General features: G+C 42.8%; 1 protein-coding gene across 1 annotated transcript in view; it reads left to right on the top strand.

Annotated features, from left to right (window-relative positions):
• LOC146036253 (complement C4-like) overlaps positions 1-17,134 on the top strand; it is a 97,940-nt gene that overhangs the window by 13,220 nt on the left and 67,586 nt on the right. The window contains exons 5-7 of the mRNA XM_083160132.1: positions 8,363-8,451; positions 9,977-10,059; positions 10,414-10,501. Coding sequence (XP_083016258.1) covers positions 8,363-8,451; positions 9,977-10,059; positions 10,414-10,501 — 260 coding nt within the window. The remainder of the gene's footprint in view (positions 1-8,362; positions 8,452-9,976; positions 10,060-10,413; positions 10,502-17,134) is intronic.

The raw sequence follows: 17,134 nt of genomic DNA, 5'->3' as shown, positions 1-17,134 counted from the left end.
CCCCAGGCTGACTGACAGCTCTGGGGGACGTATAGGAGGAGGAAGTTCCTGGAGGAGGGGAGGAGGCTAGCGGGGCGCAGTGACGTGCGCGTGACCCCCGCCGACCCCGAGTGGCACGCGGGAGAAGGAGAGAGGAGACGGCGAGGAGAAGGGGAGAGCAGCGTGGAGGAAGGAGCTGCGGAGGGGAGAGGGAGCGGCGGCGCTGCGATAACAGCGTGACCCCCGCCGACCCCGAGACACGCCGGGAGCAGAGACGCGGCGCATGAAGCGCGCGACCCCCGCCGACCCCGCGACGCACCCCGGGGAGGAACGGAAAGCGGCAGAAGAGACAGGAGTGACGGAGCCCAGCAGCGCAGAAGTGGCTGGCTGAGTGCGGCAACGCTGCAATAGCAGCGCCCACACTAGCAGCCCTCCTGCAGAAGAATACCCAGCGCCAGAGGCCGGGGGACCCGATCGTGACGGGCAGGAGCCTGCAACTTGCTCCTGATGCCAGGTACCCATCCGCTGGTTGCCCCAGTGCCCACTCCCTGCCACCAATGTGACTGTGCTAAGTAAAAGGAGCCCACTCTCCACTCCCTGCCACCAATGTGATCCATTGCTGGAGTCTCAGGGACTCCCAGGAAGACCCACCAGATCCCCTTTGTCCTTTTCACCTTCTGTCCGCCTGTCGCTCCATGGGAGCGGATACAAGGTACAGTTGATCATACTAAGCAGTTGACGTCCAGGGAAGTCAGTCAGGAAAAACCCCGCAAGTTGTAAGACATAACTGTCCCTGCATTATACTAAGTCAGCTTTGGACTTACTGCCGTCTTGCGGCCTAAAGTGACTATTGCTGGAAGTAAAGCCTTCCCAGGATTCAAGGTACTGTGTTCACCTTACCTGACCAGGGACGTTTCGGTAAAGTGCGCACCAGGAAGAGTGTTCATCTAACCCTGTGTTTTATTGTGTCTATTATATGTTATATGACCTGTTGCCATTGATGTTTTAAATGTATGGTATGTCAGGTACTCAGTAGATATACGTATCAGATGCTGAGGGTATCCATTGTTAATTGCATAGCGAGTGAGTATACTGTCGCCTGTAAGGACCCAGTTGGCGGTTGACAGGATCAGTCTACCCACTCCCCAGTATACTGGAGGTTTACGTGAGAGTGGTACTAGAGTTTATTGACCCCATAGGGGTGGTAGTCCGCAAGGCGGATCTGATTGGTTACTAGATCTGTAAATTGTTCAAAATACTTATTGTCGCTCAGATGCCTATTGATTAATTGTGTCTTATTTGCACTAAATAAAACAAAAGCGGTTGTACCTGCTGGGCGCCTTGCTTGAGTCCCTAGGGTGGTGTGTTCTCTGCGGCCGACGTGGTGAAGAATCGGTGTGGAACCAAGAGTATCCAGCGACTCAAGGTATTTATCTACCCCCACCGGCGGCGTGTCACACAACCAATCAGAATCAACTTATTTATTTTGCACCAGCTAGAAGACAGTAGACAGGATCTGATTGGTTGCCCATAGCAACATCACATGTGAAGTAGAATAAACATCTTAGTAAATTTCCCCCTGCAGTATGTGTCAGTGGTACAATGAGTGCTGCAAGTAAACCATAGAACCCAGTTAGATTTACATCATGAAAAAACAAGAAATGGAGTATCTGCGCTGTTTTTTATTTTTTATTTAATAACTTGCACCATGGATGGAGTCACTTCACATACACAATTTTTGTCTGTTTATGAATATTTATTTTCATTTATTTGTATAAAAAAAGGATCATATAAAAAATACATTACAATTTTTATAGGCGGCCACCTACAGATATATATGACGGTATTTATAGCGATTGCATAAATATTTGTTTATCATGCAATCGGTATATACACGTATATGTTTATATAAAAAAAACTTGATTTTACATATAAAATTAATCACATTTAAATGGAGAGGAAAAAATAATAAAATAAAAATAAAAATAAATTTTCAAAAAATTATATATAAAAAGTATATAACACTAAACTTTGTGACTTTATAGCCCCAGGATGGCGAAAGCTGTGTAGCCAGTCCAGGTATCTAGAATTCTGGACACATAGTATAAATTTTGAAGAAAGACTGAACTGAGCGGATCACTTTCTGTATAGACCTTTTTTGTCCTTGGTTAAAGAAACAGTCTTTTTCCAATTACAGATGAATTTAAACGTAGAATAACTTGTATGCATACATTTGTAACTTTAGGTGATTTGGCGATATATGCCTTTTTGGAAAGAAAGTAGTAAAGTGCACAGTGGTGCGTCTCTCACCTGCACCGTTTGTGCGTGGATACTTGTCCCAGCAGCGGGATACCTCGCTGCATGTACCGTGCTCAAGTGTCTACACGGGCTGTGTAGATAGTTGTCCCAGCAGCGGGACGTCTCGCTGCATACACTGCGCTTCGATGTCGGCGCTAGTAGTGGAGTGTCCCTCCGGTGAACAGGGGTCGGGGAGGACGCCGCGTAGATGTTGTTAGCTGGCGTCTCACTCACCCGTAGTTGGAATCCAACAGCCGGCGCTGCTCTCACCTGCGCCGCTGTGTCACCTGTTTCTCACCGGAGTTCTCCTAGCAGCTTGATGGACGTGATGACGTAGGGCTTGGTCTGTATTTTCTCCCAATAAATTTAAGCTGGTAGTGTTCGATGCGGGAGATTTTTTCAGAATCCAAGCAAGGTGATATTCTTCTCAGTTGAAAGCTGTATGCTGGGTGAACCTCTAACGCGTTTCGCCCTATCAGAGGGCTTTTTCAAAGAGTGATATTAGTTTGCTCAGTGTGGCTTTTTATACCCAGCTACAAATTGATTTTCCAATTTCATTGGACAAGAGGATGACACAGGTGTGCCTGGTCATTTTAACCTCTTATATGCTTTTTCTTCCGCAGTCCACAGGGCTTTTTTTGAGTCACATAAATCAAATATATAAATATATATAAATAATATACCAGACATATTACTACGTATAATTACTTATAAAAAGCAAATGCTAATATAAACAATATTAATAATAATAATAATAACTCTCAATTTCTAATTCTTTTTCCTTTCTAAAAAAATCATCAATTAAATTGTCCCATGTTGGACTCGAACTTGGCACTCTATGATCTCTAAACTGACTCCCTATCTGTTGTGCCACTGGAGTAGGAACATTTTTTCTTTATTTTTATAGTCCTAAATGATTTATTTACTTTTCATTCTAACAGTATTTTCTCTCGTAATTTTATCCTCCATTTGCTTGTATATAGTTATCAATTTATATACCTATCTTTTTTATTTATTATCATCAAATTATTCATTAAATCAATATCAAGTCATATTCTCAAAAGCATCCTTGTTCCATCAAAATTATAAAAATTTTTTACAAAAATTACACATTTGCGCTAGATGGCATTTGCCTCTAATTCATTTAGTACTTGCTTTACCAAAGTATATCCTAACTTTATTACATCTGGCCAGAGATTTAAACAGGCTGTTTCTGGTCCGTACTTCACCCCGCTGAAGTGCCACTCTACAGCGGGAGTGAAGACGGATACTGGAGTCACAGTGCTCCCCCATCTTACAGACTGCAACCCCTAGTCGATGAACATGATCATGTAAATTAATTATCTCATTTCTATACTCTAATCAAATTGTTTTAGTCTTCAAAAGTAATCTAGATAAAGGATTCTAGATCTATATTAGCATTTAACCCCAAAGGGGTTAATGTTTGTAGTTGAAATATCCAAAATGCTTCTTTATTTGCCAGCTCTCTAAATCTGTCTCCTCCTCTTTCTGTGGTTTTAACATGGTGTACACCATATATTTGTAAACCTTCTATATTTCCTTTGTGGGCTTCTGTCATATGCCTAGAAACACTGTGGTGGGGAAAATTTTTCAAAATATTTAGTCGGTGTTCTCTGAATCTGTCCTTCAGTTTTCTTGTAGTGCGGCCCACATATTGTAAGCCGCACATACATTGCAACACATATATACAATATATTGTGTTGCAATTTAAAAATTCTTTGATCTCAAATTTTCTTTTATTACTGTATGATTCTACCACCACAGTCTTTCTTGGCATATGGCTACACGTAATACATCTAGTTTGATTGCACCTATAACATCCTTTAATTCTTTCTTGTTGATCAAGCCATGTTCTATTTTGTTCTTTTTTATCCAGAGGTCTTTCTACCCTTAATTTGCTTGGAGCAATTATGGATTTTAAGTTTGAATTCTTTTTAAATACTATTTTTAATTGTGGATCAATGACTTTATTCAGAATTGGGTCTTGTTCTAAGAGAGTATAATTCTTTTTTAATATCTTTTTTATCTGTTCAGATTTTGAATTAAATTTTGTTATGAAAGTCATCATTTTTTTGGGGTTATTAGGGTCTTGGAGTGCATTAGTATTTTTTGATTTTATTTTTGGTGTAAGGAGGGTTTTTCTTTCTGTATTTAGACTTTTGTTAAATGCATTCACTAGCAGTTCTCTGGGATATCCCTTTTACTCAAAATCCATGCACATTTGATCTGCCTGGACTTTAAATTTTTCTGTATCAGAACAATTTCTACGAAGCCTATTTAGCTGGCTAAGTGGGATATTTATAAGCCACGGCTTATAATTGGAAAAATGAAGGAAGTTATTTGTATCCACTTTCTTTTTAAAATTGACCGTGGAAATGTTTTTAGAGAGGCTCTCCGCAGAGATAGTTAAATCAAGAAAATTAAGAGTGAATTTTAAATTATAATCATTCTTATTTAAGTGATTAACAAAATCGTGCGCCGTGTGTGAATTTCCGTCACTTAAATAAGAATGATTATAATTTAAAATTCACTCACTGCTTTGATCACAACACAGTTAATTTTCTTGATTTAACTATCTCTGCGGAGAGCCTCTCTAAAAACATTTCCACGGTCAATTTTAAAAAGAAAGTGGATACAAATAACTTCCTTCATTTTTCCAGCGGACATTATAAGCCGTGGCTTATAAATATCCCACTTAGCCAGCTAAATAGGCTTCGTAGAAATTGTTCTGATACAGAAAAATTTAAAGTCCAGGCAGATCAAATGTGCATGGATTTTGAGAAAAAGGGATATCCCAGAGAACTGCTAGTGAATGCATTTAACAAAAGTCTAAATACAGAAAGAAAAACCCTCCTTACACCAAAAATAAAATCAAAAAATACTAATGCACTCCAAGACCCTAATAACCCCAAAAAAATGATGACTTTCATAACAAAATTTAATTCAAAATCTGAACAGATAAAAAAGATATTAAAAAAGAATTATACTCTCTTAGAACAAGACCCAATTCTGAATAAAGTCATTGATCCACAATTAAAAATAGTATTTAAAAAGAATTCAAACTTAAAATCCATAATTGCTCCAAGCAAATTAAGGGTAGAAAGACCTCTGGATAAAAAAGAACAAAATAGAACATGGCTTGATCAACAAGAAAGAATTAAAGGATGTTATAGGTGCAATCAAACTAGATGTATTACGTGTAGCCATATGCCAAGAAAGACTGTGGTGGTAGAATCATACAGTAATAAAAGAAAATTTGAGATCAAAGAATTTTTAAATTGCAACACAATATATTGTATATATGTGTTGCAATGTATGTGCGGCTTACAATATGTGGGCCGCACTACAAGAAAACTGAAGGACAGATTCAGAGAACACCGACTAAATATTTTGAAAAATTTTCCCCACCACAGTGTTTCTAGGCATATGACAGAAGCCCACAAAGGAAATATAGAAGGTTTACAAGTATATGGTGTACACCATGTTAAAACCACAGAAAGAGGAGGAGACAGATTTAGAGAGCTGGCAAATAAAGAAGCATTTTGGATATTTCAACTACAAACATTAACCCCTTTGGGGTTAAATGCTAATATAGATCTAGAATCCTTTATCTAGATTACTTTTGAAGACTAAAACAATTTGATTAGAGTATAGAAATGAGATAATTAATTTACATGATCATGTTCATCGACTAGGGGTTGCAGTCTGTAAGATGGGGGAGCACTGTGACTCCAGTATCCGTCTTCACTCCCGCTGTAGAGTGGCACTTCAGCGGGGTGAAGTACGGACCAGAAACAGCCTGTTTAAATCTCTGGCCAGATGTAATAAAGTTAGGATATACTTTGGTAAAGCAAGTACTAAATGAATTAGAGGCAAATGCCATCTAGCGCAAATGTGTAATTTTTGTAAAAATTTTTTATAATTTTGATGGAACAAGGATGCTTTTGAGAATATGACTTGATATTGATTTAATGAATAATTTGATGATAATAAATAAAAAAGATAGGTATATAAATTGATAACTATATACAAGCAAATGGAGGATAAAATTACGAGAGAAAATACTGTTAGAATGAAAAGTAAATAAATCATTTAGGACTATAAAAATAAAGAAAAAATGTTCCTACTCCAGTGGCACAACAGATAGGGAGTCAGTTTAGAGATCATAGAGTGCCAAGTTCGAGTCCAACATGGGACAATTTAATTGATGATTTTTTTAGAAAGGAAAAAGAATTAGAAATTGAGAGTTATTATTATTATTATTAATATTGTTTATATTAGCATTTGCTTTTTATAAGTAATTATACGTAGTAATATGTCTGGTATATTATTTATATATATTTATATATTTGATTTATGTGACTCAAAAAAAGCCCTGTGGACTGCGGAAGAAAAAGCATATAAGAGGTTAAAATGACCAGGCACACCTGTGTCATCCTCTTGTCCAATGAAATTGGAAAATCAATTTGTAGCTGGGTATAAAAAGCCACACTGAGCAAACTAATATCACTCTTTGAAAAAGCCCTCTGATAGGGCGAAACGCGTTAGAGGTTCACCCAGCATACAGCTTTCAACTGAGAAGAATATCACCTTGCTTGGATTCTGAAAAAATCTCCCGCATCGAACACTACCAGCTTAAATTTATTGGGAGAAAATACAGACCAAGCCCTACGTCATCACGTCCATCAAGCTGCTAGGAGAACTCCGGTGAGAAACAGGTGACACAGCGGCGCAGGTGAGAGCAGCGCCGGCTGTTGGATTCCAACTACGGGTGAGTGAGACGCCAGCTAACAACATCTACGCGGCGTCCTCCCCGACCCCTGTTCACCGGAGGGACACTCCACTACTAGCGCCGACATCGAAGCGCAGTGTATGCAGCGAGACGTCCCGCTGCTGGGACAACTATCTACACAGCCCGTGTAGACACTTGAGCACGGTACATGCAGCGAGGTATCCCGCTGCTGGGACAAGTATCCACGCACAAACGGTGCAGGTGAGAGACGCACCACTGTGCACTTTACTACTTTCTTTCCAAAAAGGCATATATCGCCAAATCACCTAAAGTTACAAATGTATGCATACAAGTTATTCTACGTTTAAATTCATCTGTAATTGGAAAAAGACTGTTTCTTTAACCAAGGACAAAAAAGGTCTATACAGAAAGTGATCCGCTCAGTTCAGTCTTTCTTCAAAATTTATACTATGTGTCCAGAATTCTAGATACCTGGACTGGCTACACAGCTTTCGCCATCCTGGGGCTATAAAGTCACAAAGTTTAGTGTTATATACTTTTTATATATAATTTTTTGAAAATTTATTTTTATTTTTATTTTATTATTTTTTTCTCTCCATTTAAATGTGATTAATTTTATATGTAAAATCAAGTTTTTTTTATATAAACATATACGTGTATATACCGATTGCATGATAAACAAATATTTATGCAATCGCTATAAATACCTTCATATATATCTGTAGGTGGCCGCCTATAAAAATTGTAATGTATTTTATATGATCCTTTTTTTATACAAATAAATGAAAATAAATATTCATAAACAGACAAAAATTGTGTATGTGAAGTGACTCCATCCATGGTGCAAGTTATTAAATAAAAAATAAAAAACAGCGCAGATACTCCATTTCTTGTTTTTTCTAATTGTCTTTATATATCTGTCTAGAACCTGTACCGTAAAAAGTCAGGTGATAAACAGATTGGGTGTATCCACACTGGTACACATGGGAGAACTGCAAGCTAAAATACAGAACTACTAGATTCCAAATTATTATAGGTCATATATTTATTATCTGTACAACTGTTACCAACTAGCGCCCAATATTCCACTAATTTAGTGGTTTCTCCTCTCTTTTAGATTTACATCATGTCTGGTCTGGTTTTGGACATTAATAACACTGATAATATGTGGTCCGAATAATTTCTGTGATGATTTCCCTCCGATTCTCTGTCATTCAGCACTTATGTAATGTTCACATTTCCTTTCCATCCTCCGGTTCCTATGGTCGTTCTTCCATCTCTGACTCTCCACCTGGGATCATTCCCTGACAGAACGCAGAAGGCCTACAAGTGGCCAAGATACAACGACTCCCTGACAATGCCGTTGTAAACTACAATCTTCCAATTCCGGACATTTCAACGTGAGTCCTGTGTAACCTTACACTATGTTGCTATGGACAACCAATCAGATACTATCTATTATCTTCTAGAAAGTGATAAATAAAAAAGAAGTGGATTCTGATTGGTTACCCATAGCAACAATCCTCATATGTAACTGTGCAGCTGCAGTCGTAATCAAATGTAATCACTGATGGAACAGTTTTAAAATGCTGGGACGTCCTCTGCGCCCCCCCCCCCCTTCATGGCCTGCTCCATATTTTGACCCGGTAACACCACGACCCCCCACTGGATGTACTGGATGTGGTTCAGTCTTTCCTACGGCCATATACTTCCTAAAGGAGAAAACAATATGGCTGTACTCTCTAGCGCTTTGCAGGAGACCGCCATAATGGAATACCCTTATATACTGTCGATATGTCATCGAACCTTACTCTAATTAAAACAATCATTTTAATAACGCATGTACTTATATTTAAATGAACAATATGCATGGAAGGGAATGGACATGATTACTTACTGTAGCTGAAGTAGGTGGCAAAATGTTCTTTGAAAATTAAATGTATAAACAGCTGAGGGGGAATGTTACAAACCGCCATTTTTTATTAACAAAAGGCTACTTCGACGAATAATAATTGCCAGAAAAATGCATGTTTTGTTGCAAGCCCCCGTTATAATTTTTCTGTGTTCTGAATACAAAATGCTGACTGTAATAAGTGTAAGAAGAAGCCCCACTCATGCCTGGAAAAAGCTAGGTGGCAGTGAGATAGCCGTTATTGCAGCCAGCTCACAGAGACCTGATTGGTCGTTCTTAGGCGTAGTGATATCACAGGACAAACCACCACGCAGGTACATTCACATTCTCCCTGGTTGTGTCAATAGGCCAGATTCAGACCGGACTTAGAATTTACAGGCTGAGCGATTATCGAGCAAATGAAACCCATATGCAGGCTGATTGACAGGCAGGCATCATTTGGGAGTTGCGCCTGTCCTTTTTTTCAGGGAATATCACGGAAAAATGCAGGCGGATGTCAGCTCTGGCCTCGGTCACTCGCTTTCATTAGCGGGGGGGGGGGGGGGTGGAATCATTCGATGGTGACAATGCAAATGGATTTGCAGATGTTCACAAGGCTGTGATGCCATAAGCAGCCGTGCATATGGGTGGAATTTCACTCTGTCAGGGCGGCGTGTACCTTATCGATGGACTCAACAATAGCCAAACCAGGCCTACACTCCAGCAGCCAGAGCAGATCCTCCTTGGCCGCAACAGTTAGCTTAACTGACTGTTGTGTGAGGAACCACCAAGTGAGGCCTAGAGAAAAAAACCTTGTTAACTCAACCAGAATCAACCAGAGTCAATCCTGCACACACAACCACCTAACACAATCCACACCCCATGCTTTAATATTGCCAGCAAGGCCTGGAAAATCTCACTTCCAGCAGGTGCCACCGCCCGGTAGGCCAGCAGAGTGCCACATGGTGAACAGGGCTAATAAACGCATCCTAGCGAGACCACCGCCCTTAACACTGTACCTCTTCCTCTTGCAGCCCTGGGGTGTGGAGAATATCAGCGTATTTCCTCACAGCTCCAGAGTCAAACTTCACATCAGAATTTGAAGTGAGAAAATATGGTACGTTTCTAAAGATCTGAGGAAAATGACTAAGATGGGTGCTCCAGGTAACATGGGATGTTGCTATGGGCAACCAATCAGAATCTGAAATAGATCTCTCATCTTAGTGAAATTGCTAAGTGGTGAATGTAATACTATAATAATTACTGTCTATGTCTTGCCAGATAAACATATAATACATTCATTAGAGGTGTGATTTTGTTTTTAATTAGGGGTCAATTAGGGGTCAAAATCACAAATTTTGTAAAAACTCCAAAGATTTTTTTTTATTTATAAAAAATGTAATTAATTAACCTTATTCTTCCACTTTTGCCTCTAGCGGTGGTCTCCGTTTACCCTCTTTCTGTTTTGTAGTTCTCCCGAATTTTGAGGTGAAGATCGTTCCGGAACATCCCTATTTCCTGATGACTAATAAGAAGTTTCAAGTGAAAGTAGAAGCCAGGTAATAATCGTGTGTGTGTCACTGCTGGATAATTTAATCAAACACTAGAGATATGTTTATGCTTCTACAGACTGGATTGTATCTTATAATCACTAGGACCCAGTATTCACTGCACCCGTTTGTGCATAGTTACGTTCGGGTGCAGTGAATATATGAATATCTAATGAGCGGCTCGAGCGCTCCGGCCCCCTGCTGGCTGCACTATGTAAAAAAAAAAAAAAATTAAAAAAAATATTTTTTTTTTAAATTAAATATATATTCATGTGCTATAAGCACATGAATAAAAATAACATGCCCCTTCACAGAAAAAAAAAACTGATTTTTTGACACCAAAATTTCTTAACAAAACCTTTTAGTTTAAAAGTTTACATTCCAGCTCTCCATCAAAAGATGGAGAATTGCTACACGGAGAGACACGGAGAAAGTCACTTAGAAAGACGGAGAACATTTCACATTGAATAGGGTTGCTCGCTTTTGGAGAGCAAAATGCTCCGTCCAAGGCGAACAAAGCACAAGTTCTCCACAAAACACGGAGAACTTTTCTCATTGAATACTGCCCAGTAAGTCATATTACATATATGTGCCTCAAGTGCCATGGGGGATATCCACCACACGTTGTCCTGCATACATGCCTCCAAAACAGAGAGGGAGGGGCGTACTAAGGAAAAAAGTGCATCCGGAACGCAGAAAATTTAGTTTTCAGAGTTTTGGACGCAATCCTAAATGTACCAAGCTCTTGAATGCGACTTGGTCTGGAGCTTGGACTTGGCCTTTGCCCAGTAGAAGCCTATGGTTTTCTATGCTTATTTTCCCAGAGAGGGATCTAATCGGACCCCTCCCAGGCCCCCCCCCCCCCATGTTGTTGTGAGAAGCTGTGGTGAGTGACTGTGATGAGATGCTGTGGTGAGAGGCAATGGTGAGTGGCTGTGGTGAGATGTTGTGAGAAGCTGTGGTGAGAGGCTGTGATGAGAAGCTGTGGTAAGAGGTTATGGTTAGAGGCTGTGATGAGAAGCTGTGATGAGAGGCTGTGATGAGAAGCTGTGGTAAGAGGCTGTGATGAGAGGCTGTGGTAAGAGGTTATGGTTAGAGGCTGTGATGAGAAGCTGTGGTGAGAGGCTGTGATGAGAAGCTGTGGTAAGAGGTTATGGTTAGAGGCTGTGATGAGAAGCTGTGGTGAGAGGCTGTGATGAGAAGCTGTGGTGAGAGGCTTTGGTTAGAGGCTGTGTTGAGAAGCTGTGGTGAGAGGCTGTGGTAAGGTGCTGTAGTAAGAAGCTCCAGTGAGAAGCTCTGGGGAGAGGTTGTGGCCTAAAGAAAATGATCCACACCAGGCAGTTTTGGACTCTGGAATGTTCCAGATTTCCTCTTTTGCTGCTTCGGGAAATTTTTCTTTGAAGTTATTGCTGATAAAACGGAGTCAACCAGTTATTAATCCAAGGGTTCCCATACTGTCCACCATGAACTGTGAATGTTTCCACAATGCGTCTAATAAAGCCTTATGATATACCTACAATCAAAATCCCGACGGTCAAAATACCGACAACTATTGATCGAAGGTCAAAATACCGATAAGGTCAAAATACAGACATTTAAAATACCGACAAGGTCAAAATACCGACATTTAAAATATACATAGGTCAAAAAGTATACAAGTATATTATTCATATTTTTTTGGTCTGTATGTTGACATAGATCGACATGAAACCTGTATCAGTGTACCGCGTCCCCTGGCATGGCTCGCTGCGCTTGCCATGCTTCAGGCACGGTTCCTCGCTGGGCTCAGGACACTATTTTATTCTCCCTCCATGCCCTAGTGGATGGTAGGGCATGAAATTTTGCCTGTCGGCTCATGTCGGTGCGACATCAGGGGCGTAGATAGTGTAAGGCAGCCCCCGCTACTGCTTGGGGGAGCGGGGGCTGCGTGGGCGCCGGGTGTCACCTGTGTGCTGGGAGGCAGAGAGAGTAGAACAGTAGCTCCAGCCTCCGCTTTTCAGGCTGCTCCGCAGGTTTCACTTCCTTCCGGCGCGCTGTGATGTGCTGCCTGTCACATCACACGCTGCCTTCTGCCGGCCGGGGGAGCTGAGTTAGTGCTGACTGCTGTCAGAGCCGGAGACCAGAGTGCTATAAACACAGCAGGAGATAACATTGACAGCGCTGTGAGTCTTATCTGCAGCCTGGCCGGATGGATGACCTCAGGTCACTGGTTCCATGCTTAGGTTTAGTAAGTAATGTGATCTACCCATCTGCATACTGTAGCTCACATTGTTAGCAAGGGACTGTCTGCCAACTACTTGCACCTTTACAAGTGTATTCAAACATTGTTGAATACATTTCTGTAGTAGCGAGTAGTTTGCAAACTGTCCCTTTCTCCCTAAATGAGTAAGATCTACACATAGTAGAATATAGAGCTTTTTCAGCTAGGATAAACTGAGCCCCCCTCCATGTAGGGACCAAGTCTGCTTGCCACCCCACCATGTGTTTTTTATACCCTCATGGTTTTCCACTGTGCCCCTTGAGAATCTGGACTGCGCATAAATAGTGCACATTCAGAGTGGCACCCGCAATACTCCCAGACACTGCTCAGGGCCTTACAGCGGGAGCCTCATCAGTCAGAGATGCTCCACTATGCTGTCTCAGATGCCGCTGAGCCGCCTGCAATGTCCCTGAGCTTGGGGCACTACTACTGTTCAACTACAGCATCACATCACACTTTCCTACCTACCTCTAAACTGTAAGTGCTATGAAATTAGCAGCATCTTTTATTATTATATATAATAACCGTATGAGCTACCTATGCCTGTGGGAGGGGAAGGTTAGGGTCTACGGGAGGGGAGGGTGATTTTTAAATTAAATTACATGACCTCACCTTGTTGGTGAGATGCTGCTTGTACCACGGGCATGGGCGAGTCGGCCGTGGCGCCATTCACGTGTGCAGTGCCGCGCGAGACTCCCTTCTTCCTCCTATCGCTGTACAGTGCTAGTCTCCCTCCGCCCTATGCTGCACGGCACAGCGCATTAACTTCCTCCACTCTCTACTGTCCTAGATCCATCACTGGTGCATTGTGAGTCTCCCCCGCCCTTTGCTGCATTAACTCCCTCCTCACTCCACCGTTGCATCACTGTGCAGCACAAGTCTCGTCCGCCCTCCGCCGTCCACACCCCTTCCTCCTCCCTTCACCATCCGCAAGGCCCATACTCCCTCTGCCGTCCTCCATCCGTCGTCTGACCTGCTGTGTACTACGTAGAGACGCAGGGGCAGAAAAGACCGGTAACTCTGCTGGAAAATGGATGCTTAATGAAAAAAGATGATAAAAGGTGCGTTCAGGCAGAGAAGTACTGTATGTGTTCAAAAAGTTAAAAAGTTTAAAGATGTATGTGTGTATGTCTCTCTCTCTCTCTATCTAATATATATGTGTGTGTGTGTGTGTATATATATATATATATATATATATATATACACATACACACACATGTATGTATGTGTGTGTACCCTAACATCCCCCTGCACAGCCTAACCCTATGTTCCCCCCACAGGTGCCTAATCCTAACTACCCTCCCATTAACTATCTTGACCCTAACCTGGCACACTTACATTCTGGATATCGGCTGTCCGTATTCCGGCATCGGCATCATGATTTGTTTTGAAGCCCTGGCGCCAGTGTTCTGACAGCAGTCAGGATGCTGGTGTCGGTCTACTGAACACCAACATCTTGACTACTTCAGCCATTACGATTTGTGGCATAATGTATAAGGGGCATTACGGTGTGCGGCACATTGTGTAATGGGCATTGCGGTGTGCGGCATAATGTGTAATGGGCATTACGGTGTGTGTGGCATATTGTGTATTGAGCATTACGGTGTCTTGCATATTGTGTAATGGGTATTCTGGTATAGCATAATGTGTTATGGGCATTACATTGTGTAGCATACTGTGTAATGGGCATGACCGTGTTTAGCATTATTTGTAATGACCATTACGGTGTGTGGCAAAATGTGTAATGGGCATTACACCTTACAATGAGGCCACACACCCTCTTTTGTAATGTGCACATTCATTTTCATATCTATTGGAGGGGCACATTTTTAATAGGAAGAATGGGGGCGCCAGAATTTTTTTTGGCTTGGGGGAGCAAAATTTATAGTTACGCCACTGTGCGACATGGACAGTCAAACGTAATAACGCGTCCCCTCGCATGGCTCGCTATGCTCACCATGCTTCGGGCACGGTGCCTCGCTGCGCTCGGCACACTATTATACCCCCCCTCCATGTCCACTGGGATGGTAAAGTATGAACAAGTTAAATGTCGGTATTTTGACCGTGTCGGTATTTTGACCGTGTCTGTATTTTAAATGTCAGTATTTTGACCGTCGGTCAATGGTTGTCTGTATTTTGACCGTTGGGATATTGATTGTAGGTAAATTGACTGCATCCCCTTTAAGACATATAATTAATTGTGTTATAATAATATCTCTTATATATTTGGCTACATCTGTCACTCAAAGTGTGTCTGGAGCTATAACGCTGGGTGGAGCCTCTGACTCACATGACTGACTCACATGACAGAGAACCAGCCCAGTGAGCCCACAGACAGTGCCAGACACCCTCTGCCTCTCCATGTTACACAGCAGCAAAGACACAGCTACTCACCAGACACACCAGGTGAGCGCCCCACACCTCCATACCTCCCAACATGACCCTCTCCAGGAGGGACAGAATGCTCTGTTTGTGGACTTCCATCTTAATTTATGATTGTCATCACCTGTCATTTTAAACAGGGTAATTGATAAGAAAGGTGTTTAAGCACAGGTGATGGTAATCCATAAATTAAGAAGAAAGTCCAGAAACAGAGCAATGTGTCCCTCCTGGAGAGGGTCATGTTGGGAGGTATGCACCTCCCTCCCTCCCCCCCCCCCATTCACGGCATCCCCACGATTAAATGGCACATGCAAAACACTGACTTGGCTATGGTCGACAATGAAAAAGGTTGACAAGATTTATTTTTCACTTTTTCAATGTTTTCATATTCATTCTCATGTGTCGACATGGACACCAATGAAGTGCCACACTTATGTCAACATTTACATGTGTTGATTTTTTCTTGTGGCGATTCGCGGCACCCCCCCCGCGACCCCCCTCCCGCTATTTGCAGTACACCCCCCGCAATTCGCGGCACCCCCGGTGACTCCCGCGATTCGCGGCCCCACCCCGTGACACCCCCCCCTTCTGCGATTCGCGGCACCCCGCGACCCCCCACTCCCACGATTCGCACCAACCCCCCCGGGCCCCCCCTCCCGTGGTTCAGGGTGCCCCCCACGACCCCCTCTACCGCGATTCCCCACCCCTGACCCCCCCTCCTGTCATTGCGGCAACCCCCCGCCCCTGCGACCCACACTCCCGCGATTCACTGCAACCCCCGCGCCCCCCCTCCCACGATTCGCGGCACCCACACCCCCCCCCCCCCGCAATTCACGGCATCCACCCACGACCCCTCCTCCCGTGATTCGCAGACACCCCTCACCTCCTCCCCCCCCCCCCCCACCCCTACGCGCGATTCACGGCAACCCCAGGATTAAATGGCACATGCAAAACACTGGCACGGCTATGGTCGACAATGAAAAAGGTTGACATGAGTTTTTGAAGATTTATTTTTCTTTTTTTGAATGTTTTCATATTCATTCTCATGTGTCGACATGAACACCGATGAAGTGCAACACTTATGTCAACATTTACATGTGTTGAACTTTCTGTGTTGATTTTTTCTTGTGACGATTTTTTTACTGTGACAACTATAAACTATGTGCACGTCAACCTACACATCATCAACCAATTCTTTGTATAATATATAACACCTGTTCTGTTTTACTGTAGGTGTTTTAAGTCAGACCTTTTACTGCTACTATTACTGTTTATGTAAATGCATTCTGAATGACAGCAACATCCTACCATCCTTCTACAAGAATATATAACCATCTAGGTGATTCATCGCGCCCCGTGCCCCCCCCTCCCGCAATTCACGGACCCCCGCCCTCTCCCGCGATTCGCCGACACCTGCGCCCCCCCTCCCTTGATTCCCGACACCCCCCGCGCCCCTCCCGCAATTCACGGCACCCCTAAGCCCCTCTTTAGTCCCCCGTATACTCACACACCCCTATCACTACCCAGCTTCCTGCTCTCCTGAACCGTAACTTCCACCACTGGGGAGTCGCTGACGCTGTTTTGCACACATGCCCCTATCATGCCTCATAGCCCAGCCTCCTGCTCTCATGCACCCAAACTCCCACCCAGTAGGAGGAGACACTGACTCAGGGCCACCATCCTGTACTCCTGTACTGCCACGCTGGACCCTCACCCACTGGCAGAAGCTGCACAGTATCTCCCACCCTCCTCTTTAGTCCCCCTTATGCCCACACACCCCTATCACTACCCAGCCTCCTGTTTTCCTGTGTCGTGACCTCCGCCAGTGGGGAGCCGCTGATTTAAAAACACCCTACTATACTATTGCACACACACACAGCTAAACAACACGCACACACACACACACACACACCCCACACCCACAAATGTCACTGTACCCTCCACACTATCAATGTACATCTTACTCTGTAACCGCTTTTTAATTAAACAAAACAATACAC

The sequence above is a fragment of the Crinia signifera genome, chromosome 9, assembly GCF_055691185.1.
Source record: "Crinia signifera chromosome 9, ASM5569118v1, whole genome shotgun sequence".
NCBI classification, from domain to species: domain Eukaryota; kingdom Metazoa; phylum Chordata; class Amphibia; order Anura; family Myobatrachidae; genus Crinia; species Crinia signifera.
The sequence above is the reverse complement of the archived record's forward strand: the minus strand, read 5'-3'. Positions and strand labels throughout refer to the sequence as shown.